Below are 21,441 nucleotides of genomic sequence, written 5' to 3'. Positions count from 1 at the left end.
GTGATCTGTAGCTTGAGAGGCTACATTGCACGTGTTCGAATATGTCACACAAGTTCTTTCTAATTATTACATTAATATGTATGACAAAGTGCGAGTATTCTTCTGTATCTTACTCGATGGAAAATTTGTATGCAATACTTGATCAAACGACAGAATACTTCAAAAATTTCACTAATGGTAAAATATTAATATTGATAATATCAAGTAGTATCTTTTATATATAAAAAATTTTTATTTATCTTTGAAACATTTGGCATTTTTAGGATATAAAATATTAAATACTAACACTTCGAATAATATTAATAACGCAATTGATAAATATATGGAAAATGCGACCAAGACAATTCTTCAGAGAATTAAGCGACAAAAAAGGAGTCTCCAGAATGATTTGCAACCAAGTAAAGGTAAGCAAGGAATTTTAGCCATACTTGAAAAAATGATTTTAATTGAAAGAAACTGAGCAAAATGCATCTTTAATATTAATATTCTTTTATGTATTATATCAATCTGAGAATTTGCTGAATTTTCCTTCGATACCAAAAAGCTCCTTAAATGCATGCTGGCAATTGTGGTCTGTTAGATATTTGAGAAGTTGACCCATATCATTGTGACGTTCAGTGGTAGGAAAAGAGACCTCTTGAAAATCTGTAAATCTGCGCATACTGTCCACATTATTGCAATCTTCCTCTTTTTCCAATAGTTTTATTAATATTCTGTGCCAGTTCATAGTTTTAATCTAAAAATTGTGATACATATAAGTTATTCCTGTTACATTAAATAATTAAGAAAAATCATTGTTAACGTTACTTTTTGCCAGGAATAATCGCAATCTTCCAGACTTCCCTCCATGCAAATGATTCCTGGTTTGCCGGCTAAACAAAATCCTGTGATGGAATTCTCCTTTGCCAAATTCGCTACATCACGTCGTTTGAATTTGCTGTATATGTGATGACTGTAAATCCAATATCTGGAGAAAGTCACTGTGGTCTGTATCTCTTCTGTGTTTTTACTTGTGTCATTACATTTAACTGATTGGTTACACATAGAAGCCTTGAAATAAGTTTCCGCATTATCCTGCAGCCACGATATTAATGTATAGATGCAGGGCTCTCCTGCTTCCTGGGCTTTGATTATAATAGAGAGCTCCTTGTTCAATAGACACTGTTGTGTTCTGTCCAAACGAGAACTTCTTGCGTATATGTCAGGTTGCTCTTGGGGATAGTTAGTTGGCAGGTTGACTAGCAACTCAATATTCTCCTACAACATGATGCAAGCAATATGTTAATGACATATTTTAATATAAAAATTTCTTTATCTTTGAAACACTTGGCATTTTTAGTATATAAAGTATTATATACTGACAGTTCGAATAATATTAATGCAATTAATAAATATATTTAATTTTTTATATTTTAATATATTCTAATATATAGAAAAAGATTTAAGTGGAATATTATATTAAACAATCAAGAATATAATATTGTTATATATAAATATTATATTACACCGTTCAACGGAATCGCGATAGCGTACTCCAACCATCGCGGTGATTCTCGATCGGGGCACTCGATGTACTCGTTGATGTCAGCCAAAACCCCATAATCCGCGACGACGAGCTCGCTCGGATAGACGGATTGCAAAGCCTGCAGCTCGTTCACCTGCGCCGTCAGATTTTCCGTCACCTCCCCTGGAGTAGACATGTTTTGAACGCCGACTCATACGATAGAATAATAAATCCGTCCGTCTTGCTGTATATTTAATTTGGCGACATTCGGTTTGAAAACTGAGATGATAAATACTGATGTTGTTCGAACTTTTTCTTTACTTATACGAGAGCCTCCAACGATTACGTTGAGGTTATCAAAAGATCAGCTGATACGTGTCAGCTGATGCCACAGTAGGATGATCGTATTCCTTTTAAATGGTAAAATTTAATGAATGAAAAGATATACATTATACGAATGATTTTTTAATATTCTATCAGTATTGATAGTCTATATTGGAATATTTTTTTATTTTCTAATTATTTTTATATTTGTTCTTATATTATTATAATTCCGTTTTTATATCTGCGTGATATAATAATTTTAAAAAATTATTTTTAAAATTTTTTAATTTAATTTAATTTAATTGTTATTTTAAAGATATTTAGATGAATGCATTGAATTGTAATCTGAAATCGCTTGATTTTATTTGCAGATGATGACGTGAATGTACTAGAAGGTTTCAAAGAGGATTCATCCTTCAATCTACCGGACTTTCAGGACATAGCTTTCTTTTCCATACAAGATGAACATCAGCAATCGCTTTGGCTTGCAGCAGCCGTTCATTCCTCAAACATATTGCTTTATCAATTCGTTGTACGTCAACTATATCTTATTTAAACATATTTAAAAGGATAAAACCAGAGAGCTCGCTGCTTTCCATATATAATATATAATTAATTAATTATTTTTTTATTAGGATAATAAAGCGCAAGTCGTGGGGATGCATTCGCTATCCGATGGAAAACGGATAATCGTAAGCAATTATAGCGCCGGTACGCTTATAGTCGTGCAAAAGGGCACCGATGGTATCGTCATTCTGCGTCTCGGCAAGAACAAGAACGGGGACTACGAATTACAATTCAAACAAGAATTCGAGATTCCTGGAGTGACGCACGCGAATATGTGGCTCGGAATGAATCAATTGTACTTGGGAATCGCGTCGGAAACGAAGATATTCGTATACGTGTGGCTCGGAGAGCATTTCGACAAGACCGAGACCTTGGGCTTCGGGGCAAGAAAATTACTGCCCTTCCTGAACAAGAGCTTCGTGCACGTCGCGATTGTAGGATCTCTCACCAAGATATTCCGCTTCTCCGTGCGTTCTAACAAATTTGTAGAGATGCAGAGACTGCATTATGCTGAAGACGTCAGCTCGTTTTACTTCAAGGAGGGCCACTTTGAAGAGCGTTTCCTGGTTTTGGCCGATAATGATTCTACAATTTTGTACAAAGAAATGTACGGTCGCTTCGTGCCGTTTCAAAGAATCCCTTCGCCGACGTATATTCATTCCCTGGCGATCGGAAACACTATCGTTCTTCTCTTCGCGGAGGAGGACGCTGTGGAAATTTATCAGTACAACGGCTGGAGATTTCTCAAGTCGCACACGAAACAGTTGTCCAACACACGTCAAATTCGTCGAATTCGTCGAATTCGCTCGTATGAAAACGAAGACATACTGGTGGTACAAAATCAAGACAGGGAATGGAAGTTCCTGAGACCCGTTTGGACCGCGAAGAAGACGTGGAAATCCTTACAGCGCGAAATAGCCGTTTGGTGTTCGGAGATCAAGCGGAAGATATCACAAAGAACCTTGGAAAAAATCCCAGAGTCAAGAAACCTCGTGATCCCGAACGCACATATCGGTCGACTTCGTGTTCAAAATGTAAGTAGAAGGTATTTTTATCCTCCATCTTAAATCAATTGAAGACAAAAATTTATATCTAAATATTGTTTATAGCTAAACGATTATAATGCGGAGGAGTTGGTCCGCTTGACACGGCAATACAAGGATACAGTCGCCAAATTAAATGCGGCAAACGATCTCCTGACGCAAGCAACTGAAAATACCAATGAAGAATTGAAGCGTACAATCTTATACGGCAAAAAGATTACAGTCAAGTGCAAGACATCTTGCCATATTCATCGTATTATCATGGACGACGAAATTAAACCTGCTAAATATGTAAATTCAGAAGCTGTCAATCAGACTCTAAAGTTTGCCAATCTAAAAGTGAAAACGATAAACGATTGGAAATGTCCCATTCCTAATTTTAATATAGACGATATATCTGTGAAAGAATCTATCAACGGGATATTGATGCAGGATCTGCAAGAAAAAACATTAAAAACTTCAGGAGATCAAGAAGTTTCAGGTAATTTATGCGACATGTTAAGATTTCTTTTTCGCGTTTAAATATTTTTAACGCTATATCTTTTTTTTTTATGCACGCATTTTAGGTATACATATCTTCGCTAACTTGCACGTGACAAACGCTTCGATCCCGTTGAACATCGCGACGAATAGCACCCAACAAATAGTATGGATGAGGGAGGCAAGAGTGAAAGAGCTACATCTAACAGAGGACGAATTCTTCTTGCCGTTGAATGGTTCTACGACCGTAATGAACGGTTCGATAACTGCTTCAAAAGTGAGAGTCACCGGACTTGTCGAACTGAAGGGTAGAATAACAGGCAAAGGATTCGAAAAATTAGCGCCTTTGAAATATATTTCCGTACCCTTGACCCTGAACGGCAATCATTTTGTGCAAAACGTCACCTTCAGCAACCTCGTCAAGGCCAAAGATATTGTTCGGACTCGCGGATCGTCGCTGAAAGAGATCTTGGAAAATCGCGTACCGCTAAATTCTAATGTATCGGTGCACTTAATATTATCCAGTGATAAAACGGTAATTATTTAACATTATTTTAAAATTTATATATAGTGTATGTAACTGAATTTATCATTTTTTATCCTTACAGCAATGGAGTAACGTGACTTTGTGGGACTACGCGAATTGGGTGACGAAGAATTCTACTGAGACTGTCGTTATTTCTGGTGCAAAATTCACGAACAACAGTGTAGTTTTGACAAACGCTACCTATGCAAATCTCCCGATTCCAAAGTACGTCTTTCTTCGCTATAAAACATATATACAGAATATTTTAAATTCTAAAAATATATTTCTTATATTCGAAATATCTTGAAAAATATATTTCTTTCAGATTGACGGTACCTTTATGCGCTACGGAAGTCGTCACTCCGGAAATTAGCACCACTTCAGTGACGGTGGACGATTTAATTGTGAAAAATTTAAATGTTTCGAACGTAATCGGAGCTTATAATTTGAACAGGACCGTCTTCAATCCGGTGTCAGCTTTACACAGCATTGATTTTACAAAGAAGTTATTTACGGGTCGCGTTTTCGTCAAGAATATTTCAGCGTCGGAAATTGAGGGAACAGATCTAAGAGGTAAAACCAGACAAACTGGCAAAGAGATTTCGTGATATTAAACTTACATAATTACATTATATAGATTTGAACATTCAAATGAACAAATGGATGGACGTAAATCGTCTCAAAGGACCGATAAATATTGAGAAGCTCGATGTTAACAATCTTGAAACGCCAGTTTATCTAAATCTCTCTTTGCCTACGAGAGTAAAGAACGTAATCGTAAAAGCGGATAGCGATATCGAAAAGATCAATAACACTAAAATACAGTCTTTCCTGGAAAGCGTTGTGAAAGTGAACGATGTAATATCTTTGGAACACGTGACATTCGGTAAGTCACTTATATTTCCCTTTTTTTAATTCCAAATAATTAAGAATCTAATTAATTCGCTTTTTTTTCTCGCACAGCCAACGGTTTTACATCAAACCACATATATGCTTCCCGTTCGACGTTAAATCTCTCCAATTTAGATGCACCTCTCAATCTGCAATCAAAACAGATCGCCACAACATTGAAAACAGATGGAATAAATGTGCCTCAGACTTTCGATTATGTCGCGAATGATATACCGTCGACATTTATTATACAAGGTACACTAGAATCCAGTGGTTTAATCCAATATTTTATAGGACGATAAAAAGATTTTAAATATGATACATATCTCTATTTTTAGGATCAGCCAAATTCTCAACAGAACCAGTTGTGCAAAATATACAAGATGTGAATCTCAAACAATTATCCAAGGATATGTGGATGGCAAACGAGGATACCGTTCTCGCTGGTAGCATGAACGTTAGGAATATAACTTTAAAAGCAGATATTATGATACGCGTAAGGATGATGCCGAAAAAGAATAATTGTCAAAGAAAAAATATTACCTTGCCTAAAACAAAAAAAAACAATTTAATTATTTTTCTACTTTAGAATCCTGAAAATTCATTAAATGTAAAAATGTGGTCGGAGCTGTCGGGCAAATTACTGAGCAAAACGAAAGAACAGCGTATTACCGTAGCTTCGTCGTTTAAAAATGTTGAAGTACCAGCTATCGTTGCGTCGAATAATGCAACCCTCGAGTCTTCGGACGTTAACTTGAAGGATATACTAACTAATTCCTTGATGAGAGATACAGCACAAACCGTGGATGCTGCGTGGCACTTTGAAGAATTGGCGATAAGTAAGGCGAATTAGAAAGGGATATTTTATTTCTAATAAAAATAAAAAAAAAAAATTCTTTTTACTCGACGTATAGATAACTTTAATAACTGGGATGGCAAATTCAATGGAATCGACTTGAACAAGGACATCGTTAGACGTGACGCGAAACAGAATATTATCACCGGAAAGAAGACGATTTCAAATTTAAAAACTACAGATCTCTGGTCGCTAAATATGAATTTCTCCAACTTGGTCAGCAACGCTTTAACTCAAAAGTGTCAGAAGCTAACTACAATTAAAGGTCGAAAAACCTTCAACAACATCGTCTTGAATAATTTGAGGTAATCGATATCTGCGCTCAAGATATTATTATTAAACAGTCGTTATAAGAATTTGATCCTCTCCTTATTAGTGTCAAAGGTGCGATTATGGGTCGCAAGATCGAAGAAGCATTACTAAAATCCGGAAACCAAACATTGTTCGGAATCAAGGAGATACGAGGCCAGCTTAACGCACCTGCTCTTATTATTGACGGCACTGTGAATGATGTGAATCTCACGGAGTTGACAAATAATCAAATGAAGAAGCATAAAGCGGTACAGACGATAGACAGTACGTTCGATTTCAGAAATGATCTTGAAGTTTTCGGAAATGTTACAATCAGCGGACTCTACGAAGGGACAGATTTATCGAACATTAGTAATCAGAATGAAATAGACGCCGTTTTCGATAGAATGACGAAAGTTGTAGAATTGGCAGAGGGCATAACATTTGCGTTGCAAAGTGAGTAAAAATTTCGATCACACAAATACCGTTCAAACATTCTGATATAATTCAAGTTATTTTTCTACAGATCGTGCAATTTATGTGAATAAATTTGAAGCGGTAGACGAGGATGTACTAGAAATCATTTCTAGCACTTTTAATACCGAGAGTGCGATAGATCTGAACAGCACTTGTCTTTGCGAGTCGGAAAATATTTCCTCGCTTTGCAACGATACGAAATTATTCGACATTCTCACCGGTACAAATTCCAGCGCGTTTATAACGAAGAAATTAGTGCCGCTAAATAATGCTGCATTTGCAGTAGTGGTGTCGTCAGATTTTATCTGGATTTATTCATATGCTGCTGCAGAGGAACAACTTTATCGAGAAGCAGGTAAGTCCTATAGAAGAATTATTTACAGTCCTGTTATTAAAGAATGAAGCAAATTATAAAATTATGAAACATCTATTTGACAGGATTATACATGCCTGGCATAGTTGAAGCATCTGTGGAACCAATCGATAATTCAATATGGATTATTTTGCGATTGTCTCAACAAACCTTGATATTACGTTATCAAGTGTGGAAGGAACTCGAGCGATACGTTTTGCCAGGTTCGAATTCGTTTGTGATCAGCAAGACACCGAACAATCAACATCTGCTAATACGATCTGACGGTATGTGGAATCTCGAAGGAATCTCTCATCCTGAACATATCTTTAAAATGCCTCGTTTGGATGGAAAAATAAACACTTTTGCTCTCGGTGCTGATTATTACGTCAAAGCGACTACGGCAAATAACACGACTGTTTTAAAAGCGCGATATGTAGGTAATTAGAATGTGTAATTTCTTAATAATTCTTGTAAATGAGTTTAATTGCGAGCTCAATAAACGCGAGCGTGTATATATACTATAGTAAATATGTTTTACATTTATATATTTATTATTCTTATACTCTTGCAAATCGAAAACGAGAAAAAATTTATAGATATGTGCGTTAATTATATCTATGAGATAAATACTCCGAGAAAAATATATTGAATTGCAATGCATCAAATCATTTCTAGTTACTTTATTTTTATAAGTGTTAGAAGTGTAAACAGGTAAAAAGGTGAGTTGTAGAGATCAGGTAGCACCAAGATATTTAAGCTAAATTCCGGCTGGCATAATCGTCGAAATTGTCTCCTAAGAGAGAAAAAAGTTTTGCCGTTTAACTTGATAATATGATATGTAATTACTAATTAATTCTAATAGCGTACTTTTGCGGCGTTTTTAAGGATTGTTACGTTCTCTGCTGCGTACGATTTGTAGTCATCGATCCTTTTTTTCTCGATTTTCAGCTGTTTCTGAAAATCGGTCACTCGTAAACTCGCGCGACATTTACTTGCTATCTGTATTCTTTTTAATTATATAGATTTAATTTGCGAAATCTAACCGAGTCGACACATTTGATGTCAATTATTAATATTGCAAAGTTCAGTTAATCTTGCAATTGAATATGCGATAAAAAGCGCGTGTACGTCAGGTAGATTACTAGCAGCGTTCTACGCATCATCAACGCGACGTATGACGAAAGTGACACTAAGAGACACTTGGACTGATGAAGAACGTTTAAAAATATCGATCGTACGAGGTTCTCTGCCGGTTCCCTCCTCGCGAACTTCTCTTCGTGTCTCTTTCGTTCCTCGATCGCGTGGTTCAGCGCGATCTGTTCCGCGGGCGTGAGCACCAGGAGACGCGGATCCATGGCGATCCAGTCGCTCTGCACGATCTGATTCAAACGCCAGCGTTTAGACACGTCCGGTTCGAGCATATTATTCACGAGCTTTTTCACGAGATCGGTCACGTTGTCCTTTATCTTACTGCGAAATTTCCATTTGCGCGCTATCTGCAGCTCGTACAGACGCTTTATGTTATCCTCGTCGAACGGCATGGCCTTGTTCAGTAATATGTAGAGGATCACTCCCAACGACCATATATCGGATATCTTGGGATTGTACGGATAGGCGCGGAGGATTTCCGGTGCCACGTATGACAGCGAACCGCAGTACGTATCGCTTAGAACGCGCTTACCGCGACTGTCGATCGTGTAACGGGCGAAGCCGAAGTCTGCCAGTTTTACATTGTAGTTGGATGTCAGGAGGACGTTCTCGCATTTGATGTCGCGATGCGCTATCTCCATCTCGTGTAGATACTGAAGGCCTGGAAAACGCGATTAAAATATATATTGAGCGATATATTGACATTTCCAAGATTTGTAACTGATCAGAGTTATGACTAATAACTAATATGTTTCCATATATTTGTAATTGATTGACATAACATGATTTCAAGATACCTAAAGCGAGCTGCCGGAACCACACGCGAGCTTGGTTCTCTGATACCGCGCCATTCTTCAGTACAAAATTGAGAAGGTCACCATTCTCGGCGAAACGCATGAATATGAAGTATTTGGTGTGTCTCTGGAAGATGCTGTGCACATGCACGACGTGCGGGTGATTCAGCTTCACCAGAATGTCCAGCTCGCGCGGCAGAAACTTCCGGACGACGTCCTTCGGCGCGTTCGCGGTGTCGATGACCTTGCAGGCCAGGATGCTATTTCGATCCGAGTCATCTTTTGGCTTATATTCGGCCAAATATACCTATCGATGAAGGAGAAAAGCGTTATTTAGAAAAATTTGGACGAAAAAAATTTAATTTTCTAATTATACGATACCAACTTTTGCGTAACAACCTTCGCCAAGCTTTCTCAGCAGCGAGTAACCCCGAGCTAACAATGTGGCTTCCTCGGACGGGGTCTGACTCAGTTGCGACATGAGATTCGCAGAACGACAGACGGCATTCTATCCTCTCAGTTATCATGATTCGCAACTCCGTCCTCACTTTACTTAGCGTTTAAATATGTATGACATCGCGAACGCGAGTAATATTCAGGATGTAGAATTTCTATTTGTGTAATTCAACAAAGCACGAAGATACTTATATAACTGTTTCTTTATTGATGACGATAACGAAATCTTATACTAGAAATTTTGAAAAATCTATTGGCGATTATTTAACCATTTTGACAGTTTGTAAAATGACACGCGCGCCGATGACTGTAAACTGAGCACGGCCGTGTGTCTCTATTTGAAGTAACAATCGAAAACAACAAAACATCGAATAGAAATGGAAAAGCAAGATAAATTTAAAGAGAAAAGATCGCATAGTTCATACAAACATAAAACATTAGAAATTACATTTATGTATTTTGTTCTCACAGCTTAAAAATTCCTTAATTATATTTAATGTAAACTCAATATAACATTTCACAGCTCGGTACCGTATTCCAAGCGTTTAATGACAGTTTTATATTCGTCTTCCAAGATACGATATTCCTTTTCCAGTATTTCTTTGCGTTGTTCCTCGGATGGTAGACCATTATCATTTGTATACGTTCCTTTATCCTCATTCTTTAACGCACGTTCTATCTTCGCCTCTTCATTCTGTTTTCTCTTAAATGGTATATTCAGTCTATTCTTCACGTCTAATCTATACGCTCGATATTCTTCGGGATTTGCAAGATTTGTCGCGCGCAGTCGTAGAATTTCGTACACTATGCGAGCTTGTTTCTGTCCGGGCAAAATATTTATATGAAAGAGAGAAGAAGACCATGGAAAGCGATAAGCAAATTGCATGTTGTTAACATAAATACCTTGTTTATTCTTAATTTATCCCTAGCTTCATTGACCATTTCATTGTCGAAACCTTTTTTTAAACATTCTGGTTGGAAACTAGGCAATGCACTGCAATTTAAAGCGTCCACGTAATTTCGCAGTCGTTGAAATACTTCGGACGGACTTTCAACTGAAAATATAGATTCATTATATAAGAGACAATTATTAACGACCGATATATTCTTCTATCGATCACTTTTTTTATTTTACCTGTTATATCCTTAACTTCATTTCTTCCAATGTATTCGCGATAAATCGCTTGCAACAAGTGCGTACCAAGACCCATTCGACGAAACGGTGGTAAAATTAAAAATTGAGCGACACGTGGCCGAATATGCTGCGGATACGCGTAATATCGGTACACAGTAGCAAAACCAATCGACGCATATCGAGATGTACCGATGGACGTGGTATATTTTTCGAATCTGTTTCGAGAAAATGATTATTTAACAAGAATCATGTGTGTTATATGTACAATTCTTTATTTATCTATCGATTCAGATAATAAAAAATATAAAGATATCAAACGTATCAAATAATACTTACATATTAAAGTACTGCCATTGATCATCGTCAAGGTCAATAAAAAGAGCCGCGTCTATATACCAAAGAAGAAATGTTTGAATTCTTTGATGGTATTCCCTGAATCCTTTATAACTCATATCAGCTTTGTAGACCACGAATTGTCTTGTGGTACCTTTATCTATAAGTCATACAATAAGAGAAAAAAATTATATATATATAATAATTGCAATAACAGCATATATAAACACAGAAATAAACATTACAAATACAGCATTAAAGAATATAAAAAATACCATTTAATGAGAAGGAGTGTATCAATTTTCCATATGGTATAAAAGTATCATCCTTGGCAAGCGCATTAGTAAAATTGGTTAAGCTGTAGTGAACATCAGGTGCAAGTTTTGCCGCAATCTTTGTTAAAACCTCATCAGCTTCGACTCCTTCATATTCTGCATTTACTTTCTCTGTATATGTCATTCCCAAATAAGTTTCTAAACAACCCGCTGAATAGAACAGTTGTATCTTTAAATCCTGATAACCAAATATTATTTCCCTATGACAAATAAAAAGAGTAACAGATAATTTATGCACACATATTTTATATACAATCTTTTGATATATTTATTAATAGAGGATTGTATATTTAGATAATTGGCATTTTGATAACAAACCTATCTCCGAATACTTGATAAGTCATTTCTGGCTTAAATACTGTCTCTTTCAAGTTCAAGTCATCTAAATTGCGGATCAATCTAAACTCCAGGGCTTCATTGCTACATGCTACTAGTCTTTTTAAACGTGTTGTTATTGAATCTTCCATTTTTCTAAACAGAGAAATATATAAAAAAATAATATACACATTCTTATTTCTCAAAACTCTTAAATTCTTTTTGTTTTAATAAGGATTTGGTCTTGGCGGCAAGAATCAAGATAGAATACAGGTTAGAATAATACAAAAAAGGAATATTTGATATTTAATGCGAAAAATTACCTTGCGTTGATGTGTACTATAAAATTAATCAATTCAAGCTCTTTGTGTTAATTTTTATTATGCAAATAACTTCGCGCCAAAAAGCAGCTTTTGTTTTTGAATGAATATATGAATGGAAACTGCTGTTCCGTTGTAGCTTTCTCTAATCCATAGGCACAAATATATATATAGTAATGCAACTCTTGTCGGCACCTTTGATGTTGGCATGGAGCAAAACTACACTGCACATGCGCGCACGACATGTCCAACTAATTGGCATTTACTTTTTTAATAATTCTCTTCCTCTTTTTAATTTATTATATTTATACTATACAGAATTAATTACTTTTGAGAATGCAAAAAATAAAAATATTTGCTTTATATGAATAATACAATAATAAATCTCTTTTTTTAAATAAAAATTTTCTCATTAAATTATAATTTTATATAGAATAACTTTCTTCATGAGAGGATTTAATTTTCATGTGTTCATTATAATTATTTGAAGATGAATAAATATATATATATATATAAATAAATGACTGAATTTCTTTTTTTGACAATTATAATTTTATAATAAGAACAATTCATATAATTAATCTATTTTTAAAAATGCTGATAAACTTAAATGATCGATATCTTAGAAAATACCAACTCGAGAAAAAACATATTTAATAATTATTTTTTTATTCATTTACATTTACCGCGTGATGCAAGTCTTTACTTAAATTTAGAATAAATATGCATATTTTAAGATGCGTTACCTAGGAGATGTAAATAACTCCATTATAGGTCTGTTTTCTGTATAATCTCTCTAAAATTCTACTTTTTACATTCAAAATGAAATATATATACATATTCAGATATTAAAAAGAAAAAGAAAGGATAAAGAGTGAAGAATTGGAAAAAATACATAAAGGATGCAATCGAGAAAGGAATATATATCTATTATAGATATATTACTTTTATCAATTAGCTATTTGTAAAAGAGTTTCCTAGGCAAAATGACATCCCTGCAAACTCGTGTTTTCTACGGTTTGAAAACAGATATTATTGGTAATGCTCATTACATCACGGATGCGGAAATTTTGTATCCGGTTGGCAATGTATTGGCAATTCATAATATTCTTCAGCATCAGCAAAAGTTGATTCGATTGCCCGACAAGTATCATGCAAATGTCATTTGCGTCTCACCTAACAAGTGAGTACAAATTACATTGAGAGAAAGAGGATATATAATTTTAATAAGAAATTTAACAAATGGGAAAGAATTCTTTTTGCTTCTCAATTTATATTTTAATTTTTCCAATTCTTGCACAAGGCACATAGATAATTCTAATTCAATGTCTAATCTTAAAGGAAATACGTCGCTTTATCTGAAGTGGGGGACAAACCTACCATATCCGTTTACGACCTCAACTCTCTGAAGCGAAAGAAGCTGCTAGGAATACCTTTCGACGCCCCGGGAGTGACCAGATTTACGAGCATCGGTTTCACCTTTGACAGTAAGAATGTAGTAGCAATCACCGGCGAGCCCGATCAAACGATGCTCTTCTACAATTGGGAGAAGGGCAAGGTCGAGTCGACGTTCAAGCTGGCAAATCCGCAAAATCCACTGGCGATCGCCGAGATGTTGGCCTGCAATCCTACAGACGCGGCGGTGGTGGCTGTCGGTGGCCCGTACAACTTCAAGTTCCTCACCGTTTCCGAGACGGTGTGGCGTCCGTATGGCTTCGCTAAGGCGGAGAACCTTCTCGTTTGCTCGATGACCTGGCTGGACGGCGACCGACTGCTAGTCGGTACCGAGGACGGTCGCGTACTCTACCTAGAAAACGGCGATTTGAAAAATATCTATTGGATATCAGACACGGTGTCGATGAATCTCAAGATCCGTGAGGAGTACGTTATGCCCGCCGCCGCGAGCACGCTGGAAAACGCTGGCGACGACGTCGCCTGGGAGCAGAACGTGCGCTGCTTGATCGCGTTTCCGCGAGGATTTGCTTACGCACACGGCGCGGGAATCATAGTATTTTTCGAAAAGGAAGGGAAGCACAAATATACAAAGAGGAACGTCTATGTGCTTCCGAAGCGGGTGATGAAGAACGGCGATCCAGAGCTGTACAAGATTAATACGATTGATGTGAATCCCGGCTTCGACCGACTGATCGTCACCGCCGGTTGGTCCCAGTTGTACTACGCGGCATTGTGGGGTCCGGACTTGCAAATGGACCCGGAACCGCAGAAGCTTAAGGTCATGGGTCAGCCGTTGCATCATGGTCCCATCAGCGATCTCGCCATGTGCGCCTGGAAGCCGGTCTTCATGACGTGTGGCGAGCTGGATCGTAGCGTCCGACTGTGGGATTTCGAAACCGAGAGCCTGATCATGTTGAAACAATACGCCGAAGATATATACGGCATCGCGTTACATCCGATGGGACTGTTTTGCCTGATCGGCTTCACCGACAAGCTGCGCTTCATGAGCATTCTGATCGACGACATGTTACCGATGCACGAGATCGCTATCAGAAGCTGTAGGACGGTTCGCTTCAGTTACGGTGGTCAATTGTTCGCTGCGGTCAACGGCAACGTCGTCCAGGTGTACACCACCATTGGCTTCTACAATCCTTTCATCCTCAAAGGACACACGGGCAGGGTGAAGGCTCTTCTCTGGTCGCAGACAGATCTAAAGATGCTAAGTATGGGTACGGAAGGTGCCATATATGAGTGGGACATGACCACTGGCACGCGATCCGGCGAGATCATCTTGAAGGACATCATCCTGCATGACATTGCGCTCTCTTCGGACACGTCGTTCTTTTATTGTATCGCCCATGACGATCTTATACGTGAAATCAAGGAGAATGCGGTATCGGAGTAATATCTTCTTCATATATTAAAAATTTCGAATTATAAGATAATTTTAAAAAATTATAAGCTCTTCTCTAACTCTTTCTCTCATTAGGTCATTCGAGAGTTTCGTTTGCCTGGTAAAAAAATGAATCAAATAATTATGGGAAAAGATGATCTGACGTTATTCGTAACTTCTCCCGGTGGTACCATTATTTCGTTGAAGAGCCCGCTTCAAGGCCCGATAGAGATGCTAGACTTTCACATACACAACGTCGATATTACACAGGTAGCGATACGTTTTATTTTATATTTTTTGCTTAAATCGTTTCTCCTAATTGTTCTATCTTTTCTTTTTTTCAGATCGCGCTCGCTTACAATGAAAATTTTTTAATCTCCGTTGCGAAGGACGGCAGTTTATGCATTTGGAAGTTATACTATCCCGAAGGGAAGATCATGAAGATGAGTAGAGATCTGCCATACACGAACGAAGTGTTAATCGGCAAAGGCGATTTAGAGGAAAAGATACACACCATCAGGGATCTGACGGTGAGGATGAGAGAGTTAGAAACCGAGCACGCGTATAAACTCAGGCAGATCGACATACAACATAACGACAAGTTGCGCGACGTACATCAAGGCTATTGCGAAGCTATCAAGGAACTTCGAGATAAGATCGAGAAGCTTCAGGAGGATCACGTAAACGAGGTCAATAACATAAATGTGGAAATCGTGAAGATGAAGAAGGCTCACGAGGATGCGATGCAACAGATGGAGAATAATTATGAGATCAAATTAATCACAGAATTCGATAAGTATCAGGCATTCGAGGAACGTAACAATGTCATGCGCGAGAATTACGAAAAGCAATTGAAAGATCTTGAGGTTCGCGACGCGGAGAAGCTGCAGATGACCGTGACGAAATACGAAGCTCTGCTTCACGAAAAGAAAGTGCAGTTGGAGGAAACGTCCGACGAGATGGCACACAAGGGACGTGTTCACGAGCATCTGATGGCGCAGATAGAGGACGACGCGGATCGTGAGATTCTCGAAGTGCGTACGAGGTACGAGAATTTGCTGCACGAGGAGAGACAGATCAATCTGAAGCTCAAGGGAGAGGCCGGAGTGATGCGGAATAAATTCATGGCCAGCCAGAGGGACGTGGACGATCTGAAAAGACAAGTGCACCGTGTGCAGAGTGAATTCGCGCAGTTTCACAAAAATATACAAGATCTGGAGAAGCAGATAGCAGAGCTGAGGAAAGAGATCAGCGAGAGGGAAGCCACTATTCAAGATAAGGAGCAACAGATATACGACATGAAGCGGATGAATCAGGAGTTGGAGAAATACAAGTTCGTGCTGGATTACAAGATTCAGGAACTGAAGAATCAGATAGAGCCGAGGAATCGCGAGATACAGGAACTGAAGGACAATATTCGGGACATAGAGGCGGAGCTCATGAGTCTTCACAAGACCAACATGAGTTTGGAACAGGAACTGCACGAAATGCGCGAGAAATTGCACGCCGCGCGTCAAGAGCTCGATCGCGAAGCGCATAGTAACAAACGGTGTCAGCAGCTTTTGCGAAAAATTCGCGTCGACATTCTCAACACCGCGGGCCTCGTACAAGAGCCAAACGCTTTGAAAACAGCGGTGAGAGACTTGTATCACAAGTACAGTGAGGATGATGAATTTTTACGCAGTCGCAAGGCAGATGTGGACGCGCAGTGTGAATTTATTAAGCAGAGGGATTATTTGGAAAGGACCATCGCATCGTTGCAGAAGCAAGTTTTCCAGGATGGTGATAAAGGCGATAAAGATTTGAAGAAAATGAAGGAGGAAAATAGCACGCTTATCATGGAGCTAAACGCTCTGAGAGAGGAGTTGAAAGAGGCGCGAAAGCATATTTTCCATATGGAGAGTCTCTTGGGTTTTACACGAAAAGACCCGCGATCTGCAGAAGCGAGAAAGACATTGGAGAAAGTATATCGAGAATACGAGGAGCTGCAAGAAAAATATACGACGCAAATGCAGGAGTATCAACAAGTTATTCTAGCATTGAAGGAAGATATCAAACAACTCTTGAGCAAAGTTCCTTGCGAAGAGACAGAAGAAGAAAAGAAATCTTAAATAATTCCGCGATATTAAATATATTCGTTTGTTCGGAGAAGTGAGCACTTTAACAATAGTTTTGACAAATCATATTTTTCAGTTGTATATAGTAAATAATTTTGAATGTGTTCCTATTGTATATTATAATTTATATATATAATTTTTTTTATTCAGAAAAAGTAAGTATAAGAGAGCGTTATATATCATAAGATATATAATTATAGAAAAAGAAAATTAACTACACATTCCGAAAAAATAATGTAAAAAAATAAAATTTAAATCAAAATATACATATGTATTTTGTACTCGCAATGAATTTCATTATAAATTAATATTATTGTGTTTATCTTGTGATAAAGTAACCATAATTTCTAAATAAATATATTAATATTTATTTCTAAAATAAAAAACCAACAAAAAAATGGAATAGTATCAAGAATTATCAACTTACGTGACTTGATATAAATGCATTGATTTAGAGAATAAATGGAATGATAGCTTTACGATTTTTCGGATAATGCGAGAACTCTTTTTTATACAATCTATGTTTTGCCAATGCCCATACAGTCATTTGATACGCGCCGGCAAGCATAAACAGACCAGCTGAAAATAGAAATATACGAGTCAGTAAAACTGTTTCATTTGCATTCAGTGTCAAAGATCAAGAACTTGCGCAAGACATTTCCGTTACATGAACATACCTGGAAGACAAGATGTCATTATGGTGAAACCGATCCAACTGCCTATTTCGTATGTATAGTTAGGACAGGAGACGAACTTGAAGAGTGCAGTAAAAGGATTATCAGTCGGCATGGGAACTTTCCTGACCGTAGTACCTGGTGGTCTCAAATTCATCAGAACTAAATGGATGCTAAGATTACCCAGCTCGCACAGCACAAATGTCCCTGCTCCAATATAGAATTGGAGTGTGCTGGGAGCTGTATATAACGGATGATTTGTATGATATGCCACATACATAGTAAATAGCCAATAATAGGAGCAATTTCTAAATAGATTACGCAATGGCATTGTTGCTTTACTGAAACGATGAACAAACAAAGTTTCAAACAAACGTTTTGCGTAATGCACTGTCCAACCGACAGCTGCCCAACTGAAAAGAAAAGAAAAATAAAAATGTTAAATATTTACAAATGCTATAAAATAATGTTTATATAAATATGATTTAAAATTTATTAATTAATATATTATTAATATATTATTAATATATTAATAATATATTATTAATTATAAAATAAATTAAATGGAATGACTTACTTAGCTACACAATGAAAATTGCTAGTATCGACATTTCCATAAAACAACCACGGACGCTGATACAACCAGAGATACACTACTAATGGTCCCGCATATTCCATCAAGAATACAGTCTTCCAGCCAATCTGGGGACCAAGATCCTTGTAATAAAGTTTTCCATTTGGCTTTAGTGACAGAGATTTAATTGTTTCCGAATCAGACAGTGCTTTTCCTTTAGCTTCTAATCTCAAACTTTGTCTTTCAACGTAAGGTGCCTTTTTTAATTTATTCAATTCCTGCTTAATTTCTCCTATTGTAGTGCTCGTATTTACCTGCAATAAATAAATAAATAAATAAATAAATATATATATATATATATTATAAAAAAATTCCTTCTTAAGTCTCATTAATTTTTTTAATCCAGAAAAAAAACGAAAAGATCAAACTTTGAATTAAATATTTCAGTCGAGTTATAATTTTCCAATATTAATTAATCATTACTATATTCTTACTTACATTGACATTGGTTATCAACTTCGAGGACTTTGCTGACAGGACTTCGATCTGAAAAAAGAAATACACAGTGCGTAACGAATATATAATATACTCCGATGCTCCGATTCTCAAGTCATCGCAAATTTTCAGCGCAATGATATGTAATTTGCAAATCATATGTAATCATTGTAATCTTTCACCTCCATTTTTTCGTCGATTCCAAGCGGTTTTTTCACGCAAAAGCGGCTCTGTCTCTCCGCACGACAAACACTGGCACTGGAACCTGGAACACTGAAAATCGCACGTCACACTCTCGCGGCTCTCGCCACCTTCGCGACTCTTGTCACATCCACATGTAACTTCATGTCGATGGCGCTGCGTCCGCGATCACGTGACCGACAACCTTGCAATTTTCGATGATCAATGGCATTCCATTCGTTCTTGGCGGGCTCAAAGAATTTGATAACGACACCAAAGAGATAGAGAATTACAGATAACCCGTGTCATTAAAACAAAAACAGAAAAAATAAATAGGAAAAGATATACCAAATCTCAATCATGAGCACGCGTTTAACGAATGTGATTATCGCATGTGCTCATTTAAAATCGTATATGCAAATTACTTGCTGTCGATTTTAAATATGTACATATATACATATACTCTTATCTTCATTCCGCATAATGTATGTATATTTCTGATGACGTAGAACGACGCAGCTGTTTACGATATTAATTCGTACATAGATAAAGTATAACAAAAAACCTATATTAATGCAAATATTTGATATTGTGTAATGCTGTTTTTCTCCCATCGTTTACATTTACATGTAACTTCTCTTTCTCTGTCTTGCTTTTTTATAATTATATAATAGTATATATAACACATATATGAAGTACAATATTTTTTATGGATGCCCATGTATATATGTCATATTTTTTAAATAATGAATATTTCGTAAGCTTTCGTATTATTTAAAAAAATAAAAAAATAAATAGTACCAAATAACGCTTTTTTCTGAATAGATATAATTAAAATTGTATACGCGTTTGTAATCCAAAGTTGATTTTGTCTTCTAAACTTTGTGTAACATTAAATATTTAATAGTTTAGTTATCTGATTTCTTTTGATATACATTACGATGTGCAAATATGATTTGTAAGAAATATACAAATGCATATATACTGGAATAAAAAAATGTTTAATAGAATTTTTTAAACGATATATTATTATGACATAACCTGGAAAAAGCAGGCTTTTCAAATTAAATTTGTTTAAAATAAGTATTTTGATTTTAATTTTTTTATTTACTTTAATAAAAATTTGTTTTATATTATTTAATTTAATTTTTTCATTTACTTTAATAAAAAATACATTTATTAAAAATTTTATTGAAATTATGTTAAAATAATATAACATAATTTATTATATATTCTAAAACAAACCATTTAAATTTTAATTAACAATAATGGGGATAGTGTCATTAATATGATCTTTTACTTAAATATTTTATAATTGTTAATTAATTTGATCGCCATATCGAATTTGCTATTAAAAAATTAAAAAATTTTAAATTTAAAAATTTTATAATGTATGTTTGATATCAGCAGTCTTAAAAATATAAATGTAACGTGATTTTAGGATATGTTTATTATTTTTTTCTTTCCGGTATATTTTTTTAAAGTGTTAATTTTCACTTTATTGTTTAACGCAAAATAATATATTTATATTATTCGTGTATATGTGCGCTCGCGCGCGTTTATATCTCAAAAGCATAAAGATACTAATTATGTTACATAAAACAATTATAAAATGCGGAAAAATTGCAAAGAGACAAATGTTTAAAATATGATGAGATTCAAAATAGAACGAGATATTATGCTGCAAAAGTTAATTATTTGTTTTATCAGTGATTGAGAGTATTGCATTTACATCGATAGGTAAGAACACGTTTTATTAACGTGGTCTCACAATCAACTTTGGATAATAAACGAGAGAAACAATTACAAGTAATAGATAATTACCGTGATTCATAATAAGATTGGTTTATTATTAAAATTGCACACAATTGATCAGATTGATACAATCGAGTTTTCTCGATGCTTTTTTGCAGATGGCGTATTCTGCCGCATTATGCATTTATTGCATCAAGAATTCCGTAAAGAACTACTCGAAAATAAAAGGTAAAAATAATATAAATTTGATAAAAATTTTGCGAAAACTCTAAACACTTTCAAATATTAGTTCTGCATACAAGAAACAATTTCATGAATTATTTAATGAAACTGTTGCATATAAATATTTTAAATAATAATAATAGAATAGTATATTATAAATCTATAAAATAAATATTAGTGGGTTCTACACATTTCAAAAAATTGAAAATCTTTGCACCGATCTTATCATGAATGTCGCAATAGAATAGAATAATATAATAATAATACGGTTTACGTTGTCTCCTTTAAATCACTCCTGTGGTTTTTCTGTATTGGCCAAATTGTTCTAGATATTGATGTATCGTATCCATCGGTTGATAAACTTCGGTCATTCGGTTCTGTAAAAGATTTCCAAGTTTAATAAATAACAAATCTACGTGTTTCAT

At 35.9% G+C, this 21,441-nt stretch overlaps 7 protein-coding genes across 11 annotated transcripts in view; 2 read left to right on the top strand and 5 right to left on the bottom strand.

The window, feature by feature from the left end:
* Window positions 1–41: 41 nt before the first annotated feature.
* On the top strand, window positions 42–8,190 carry LOC145939746 (uncharacterized). 3 transcript variants are annotated; one of them, XM_083044319.1, is made up of 16 exons: window positions 42–177; window positions 264–404; window positions 2,200–2,360; window positions 2,464–3,429; window positions 3,505–3,919; window positions 4,005–4,453; window positions 4,527–4,669; window positions 4,770–5,017; window positions 5,082–5,330; window positions 5,408–5,590; window positions 5,674–5,831; window positions 5,925–6,174; window positions 6,250–6,496; window positions 6,568–6,938; window positions 7,009–7,314; window positions 7,398–8,190. In XM_083044319.1, exons 1-16 carry the CDS (start codon window positions 42–44, stop codon window positions 7,757–7,759), a joined length of 4,785 nt encoding a protein of 1,594 aa, XP_082900445.1. In that variant the 3' UTR covers window positions 7,760–8,190. The 3 variants fall into 3 exon arrangements, with proteins under 3 accessions (XP_082900445.1, XP_082900446.1, XP_082900447.1); XM_083044320.1 differs by lacking the exons at window positions 42–177; window positions 264–404 and adding an exon at window positions 850–985; XM_083044321.1 differs by lacking the exons at window positions 42–177; window positions 264–404 and adding an exon at window positions 1,789–1,924.
* LOC145939752 (RWD domain-containing protein 2A) lies at window positions 426–1,716 on the bottom strand. Its single transcript, XM_083044328.1, has 3 exons — window positions 1,506–1,716; window positions 808–1,257; window positions 426–736 (listed from the first exon to the last, which is right to left on the bottom strand). The coding sequence occupies exons 1-3, from the start codon at window positions 1,698–1,700 to the stop codon at window positions 503–505; spliced, it is 879 nt and encodes a 292-aa protein (XP_082900454.1). The 5' UTR covers window positions 1,701–1,716; the 3' UTR covers window positions 426–502.
* A 4-nt stretch (window positions 8,191–8,194) lies between the features above and the next one.
* Window positions 8,195–9,757, bottom strand: LOC145939749 (testis-specific serine/threonine-protein kinase 3). Its single transcript, XM_083044326.1, has 3 exons — window positions 9,643–9,757; window positions 9,261–9,564; window positions 8,195–9,124 (listed from the first exon to the last, which is right to left on the bottom strand). The coding sequence occupies exons 1-3, from the start codon at window positions 9,736–9,738 to the stop codon at window positions 8,403–8,405; spliced, it is 1,122 nt and encodes a 373-aa protein (XP_082900452.1). The 5' UTR covers window positions 9,739–9,757; the 3' UTR covers window positions 8,195–8,402.
* Window positions 9,758–9,898: 141 nt separating this feature from the next.
* Hat1 (histone acetyltransferase 1) lies at window positions 9,899–13,653 on the bottom strand. Of its 2 annotated transcripts, none has more exons than XM_083044325.1 (7): window positions 13,532–13,653; window positions 11,835–11,987; window positions 11,457–11,716; window positions 11,185–11,341; window positions 10,849–11,063; window positions 10,617–10,768; window positions 9,899–10,533 (listed from the first exon to the last, which is right to left on the bottom strand). In XM_083044325.1, the coding sequence occupies exons 2-7, from the start codon at window positions 11,981–11,983 to the stop codon at window positions 10,231–10,233; spliced, it is 1,236 nt and encodes a 411-aa protein (XP_082900451.1). In that variant the 5' UTR covers window positions 11,984–11,987; window positions 13,532–13,653; the 3' UTR covers window positions 9,899–10,230. The 2 variants fall into 2 exon arrangements, with proteins under 2 accessions (XP_082900451.1, XP_082900450.1); XM_083044324.1 differs by lacking the exon at window positions 13,532–13,653 and adding an exon at window positions 12,155–12,587.
* Tous (testes of unusual size) lies at window positions 13,123–17,110 on the top strand. Its single transcript, XM_083044333.1, has 4 exons — window positions 13,123–13,334; window positions 13,493–14,999; window positions 15,096–15,269; window positions 15,344–17,110. Exons 1-4 carry the CDS (start codon window positions 13,138–13,140, stop codon window positions 17,108–17,110), a joined length of 3,645 nt encoding a protein of 1,214 aa, XP_082900459.1. The 5' UTR covers window positions 13,123–13,137.
* A 256-nt stretch (window positions 17,111–17,366) lies between these two features.
* On the bottom strand, window positions 17,367–19,192 carry LOC145939750 (very-long-chain enoyl-CoA reductase-like). Its single transcript, XM_083044327.1, has 5 exons — window positions 19,042–19,192; window positions 18,863–18,910; window positions 18,368–18,678; window positions 17,794–18,203; window positions 17,367–17,695 (listed from the first exon to the last, which is right to left on the bottom strand). The coding sequence occupies exons 1-5, from the start codon at window positions 19,045–19,047 to the stop codon at window positions 17,568–17,570; spliced, it is 903 nt and encodes a 300-aa protein (XP_082900453.1). The 5' UTR covers window positions 19,048–19,192; the 3' UTR covers window positions 17,367–17,567.
* A 271-nt stretch (window positions 19,193–19,463) lies between these two features.
* Window positions 19,464–21,441, bottom strand: part of LOC145939753 (mediator of RNA polymerase II transcription subunit 20-like) — an 81,078-nt gene continuing 79,100 nt past the window's right edge. The window contains exon 6 of one of the 2 annotated variants that reach the window (XM_083044330.1): window positions 19,464–21,393. In XM_083044330.1, the coding sequence (XP_082900456.1) occupies window positions 21,301–21,393 (93 nt within the window). In that variant the 3' untranslated portion in view covers window positions 19,464–21,300. The remainder of the gene's footprint in view (window positions 21,394–21,441) is intronic. The other variant, XM_083044329.1, reaches the window with a different exon arrangement.

The sequence above is a fragment of the Prenolepis imparis genome, unplaced genomic scaffold (genome assembly GCF_030444845.1).
Source record: "Prenolepis imparis isolate NDT839.2.m4 unplaced genomic scaffold, iyPreImpa1.0 SCAF_8, whole genome shotgun sequence".
NCBI lineage: Eukaryota > Metazoa > Arthropoda > Insecta > Hymenoptera > Formicidae > Prenolepis > Prenolepis imparis.
The sequence above is the reverse complement of the archived record's forward strand: the minus strand, read 5'-3'. Positions and strand labels throughout refer to the sequence as shown.

Bases quoted from the DNA above. Each gene is read 5' to 3' on its own strand.
- LOC145939746 (XM_083044319.1), top strand. From the start codon at position 42: ATGTCACACAAGTTCTTTCTAATTATTACATTAATATGTATGACAAAG. The intron at 3,920-4,004 runs GTAATTTATGCG...CACGCATTTTAG, and splicing joins AGGAGATCAAGAAGTTTCAG to GTATACATATCTTCGCTAAC. The intron at 7,315-7,397 runs GTAAGTCCTATA...TCTATTTGACAG, and splicing joins ACAACTTTATCGAGAAGCAG to GATTATACATGCCTGGCATA.
- LOC145939752 (XM_083044328.1), bottom strand. From the start codon at position 1,700: ATGTCTACTCCAGGGGAGGTGACGGAAAATCTGACGGCGCAGGTGAAC. The intron at 1,258-1,505 runs GTAATATAATAT...ATCATGTTGTAG, and splicing joins TCGCGATTCCGTTGAACGGT to GAGAATATTGAGTTGCTAGT. The intron at 737-807 runs GTAACGTTAACA...CACAATTTTTAG, and splicing joins GCGATTATTCCTGGCAAAAA to ATTAAAACTATGAACTGGCA.
- LOC145939749 (XM_083044326.1), bottom strand. From the start codon at position 9,738: ATGTCGCAACTGAGTCAGACCCCGTCCGAGGAAGCCACATTGTTAGCT. The intron at 9,565-9,642 runs GTTGGTATCGTA...CTTCATCGATAG, and splicing joins GCGAAGGTTGTTACGCAAAA to GTATATTTGGCCGAATATAA. The intron at 9,125-9,260 runs GTATCTTGAAAT...CGCGTTTTCCAG, and splicing joins GTTCCGGCAGCTCGCTTTAG to GCCTTCAGTATCTACACGAG.
- Hat1 (XM_083044325.1), bottom strand. From the start codon at position 11,983: ATGGAAGATTCAATAACAACACGTTTAAAAAGACTAGTAGCATGTAGC. The intron at 11,717-11,834 runs GTTTGTTATCAA...TATTTGTCATAG, and splicing joins TATCAAGTATTCGGAGATAG to GGAAATAATATTTGGTTATC. The intron at 11,342-11,456 runs GTATTTTTTATA...TATGACTTATAG, and splicing joins ACACTCCTTCTCATTAAATG to ATAAAGGTACCACAAGACAA.
- Tous (XM_083044333.1), top strand. From the start codon at position 13,138: ATGACATCCCTGCAAACTCGTGTTTTCTACGGTTTGAAAACAGATATT. The intron at 13,335-13,492 runs GTGAGTACAAAT...CTAATCTTAAAG, and splicing joins ATTTGCGTCTCACCTAACAA to GAAATACGTCGCTTTATCTG. The intron at 15,000-15,095 runs GTATCGGAGTAA...TTCTCTCATTAG, and splicing joins GTGAAATCAAGGAGAATGCG to GTCATTCGAGAGTTTCGTTT.
- LOC145939750 (XM_083044327.1), bottom strand. The intron at 18,204-18,367 runs GTAAGTCATTCC...TTTTCTTTTCAG, and splicing joins AATTTTCATTGTGTAGCTAA to TTGGGCAGCTGTCGGTTGGA. The intron at 17,696-17,793 runs GTATGTTCATGT...TTCTATTTTCAG, and splicing joins AATGACATCTTGTCTTCCAG to CTGGTCTGTTTATGCTTGCC.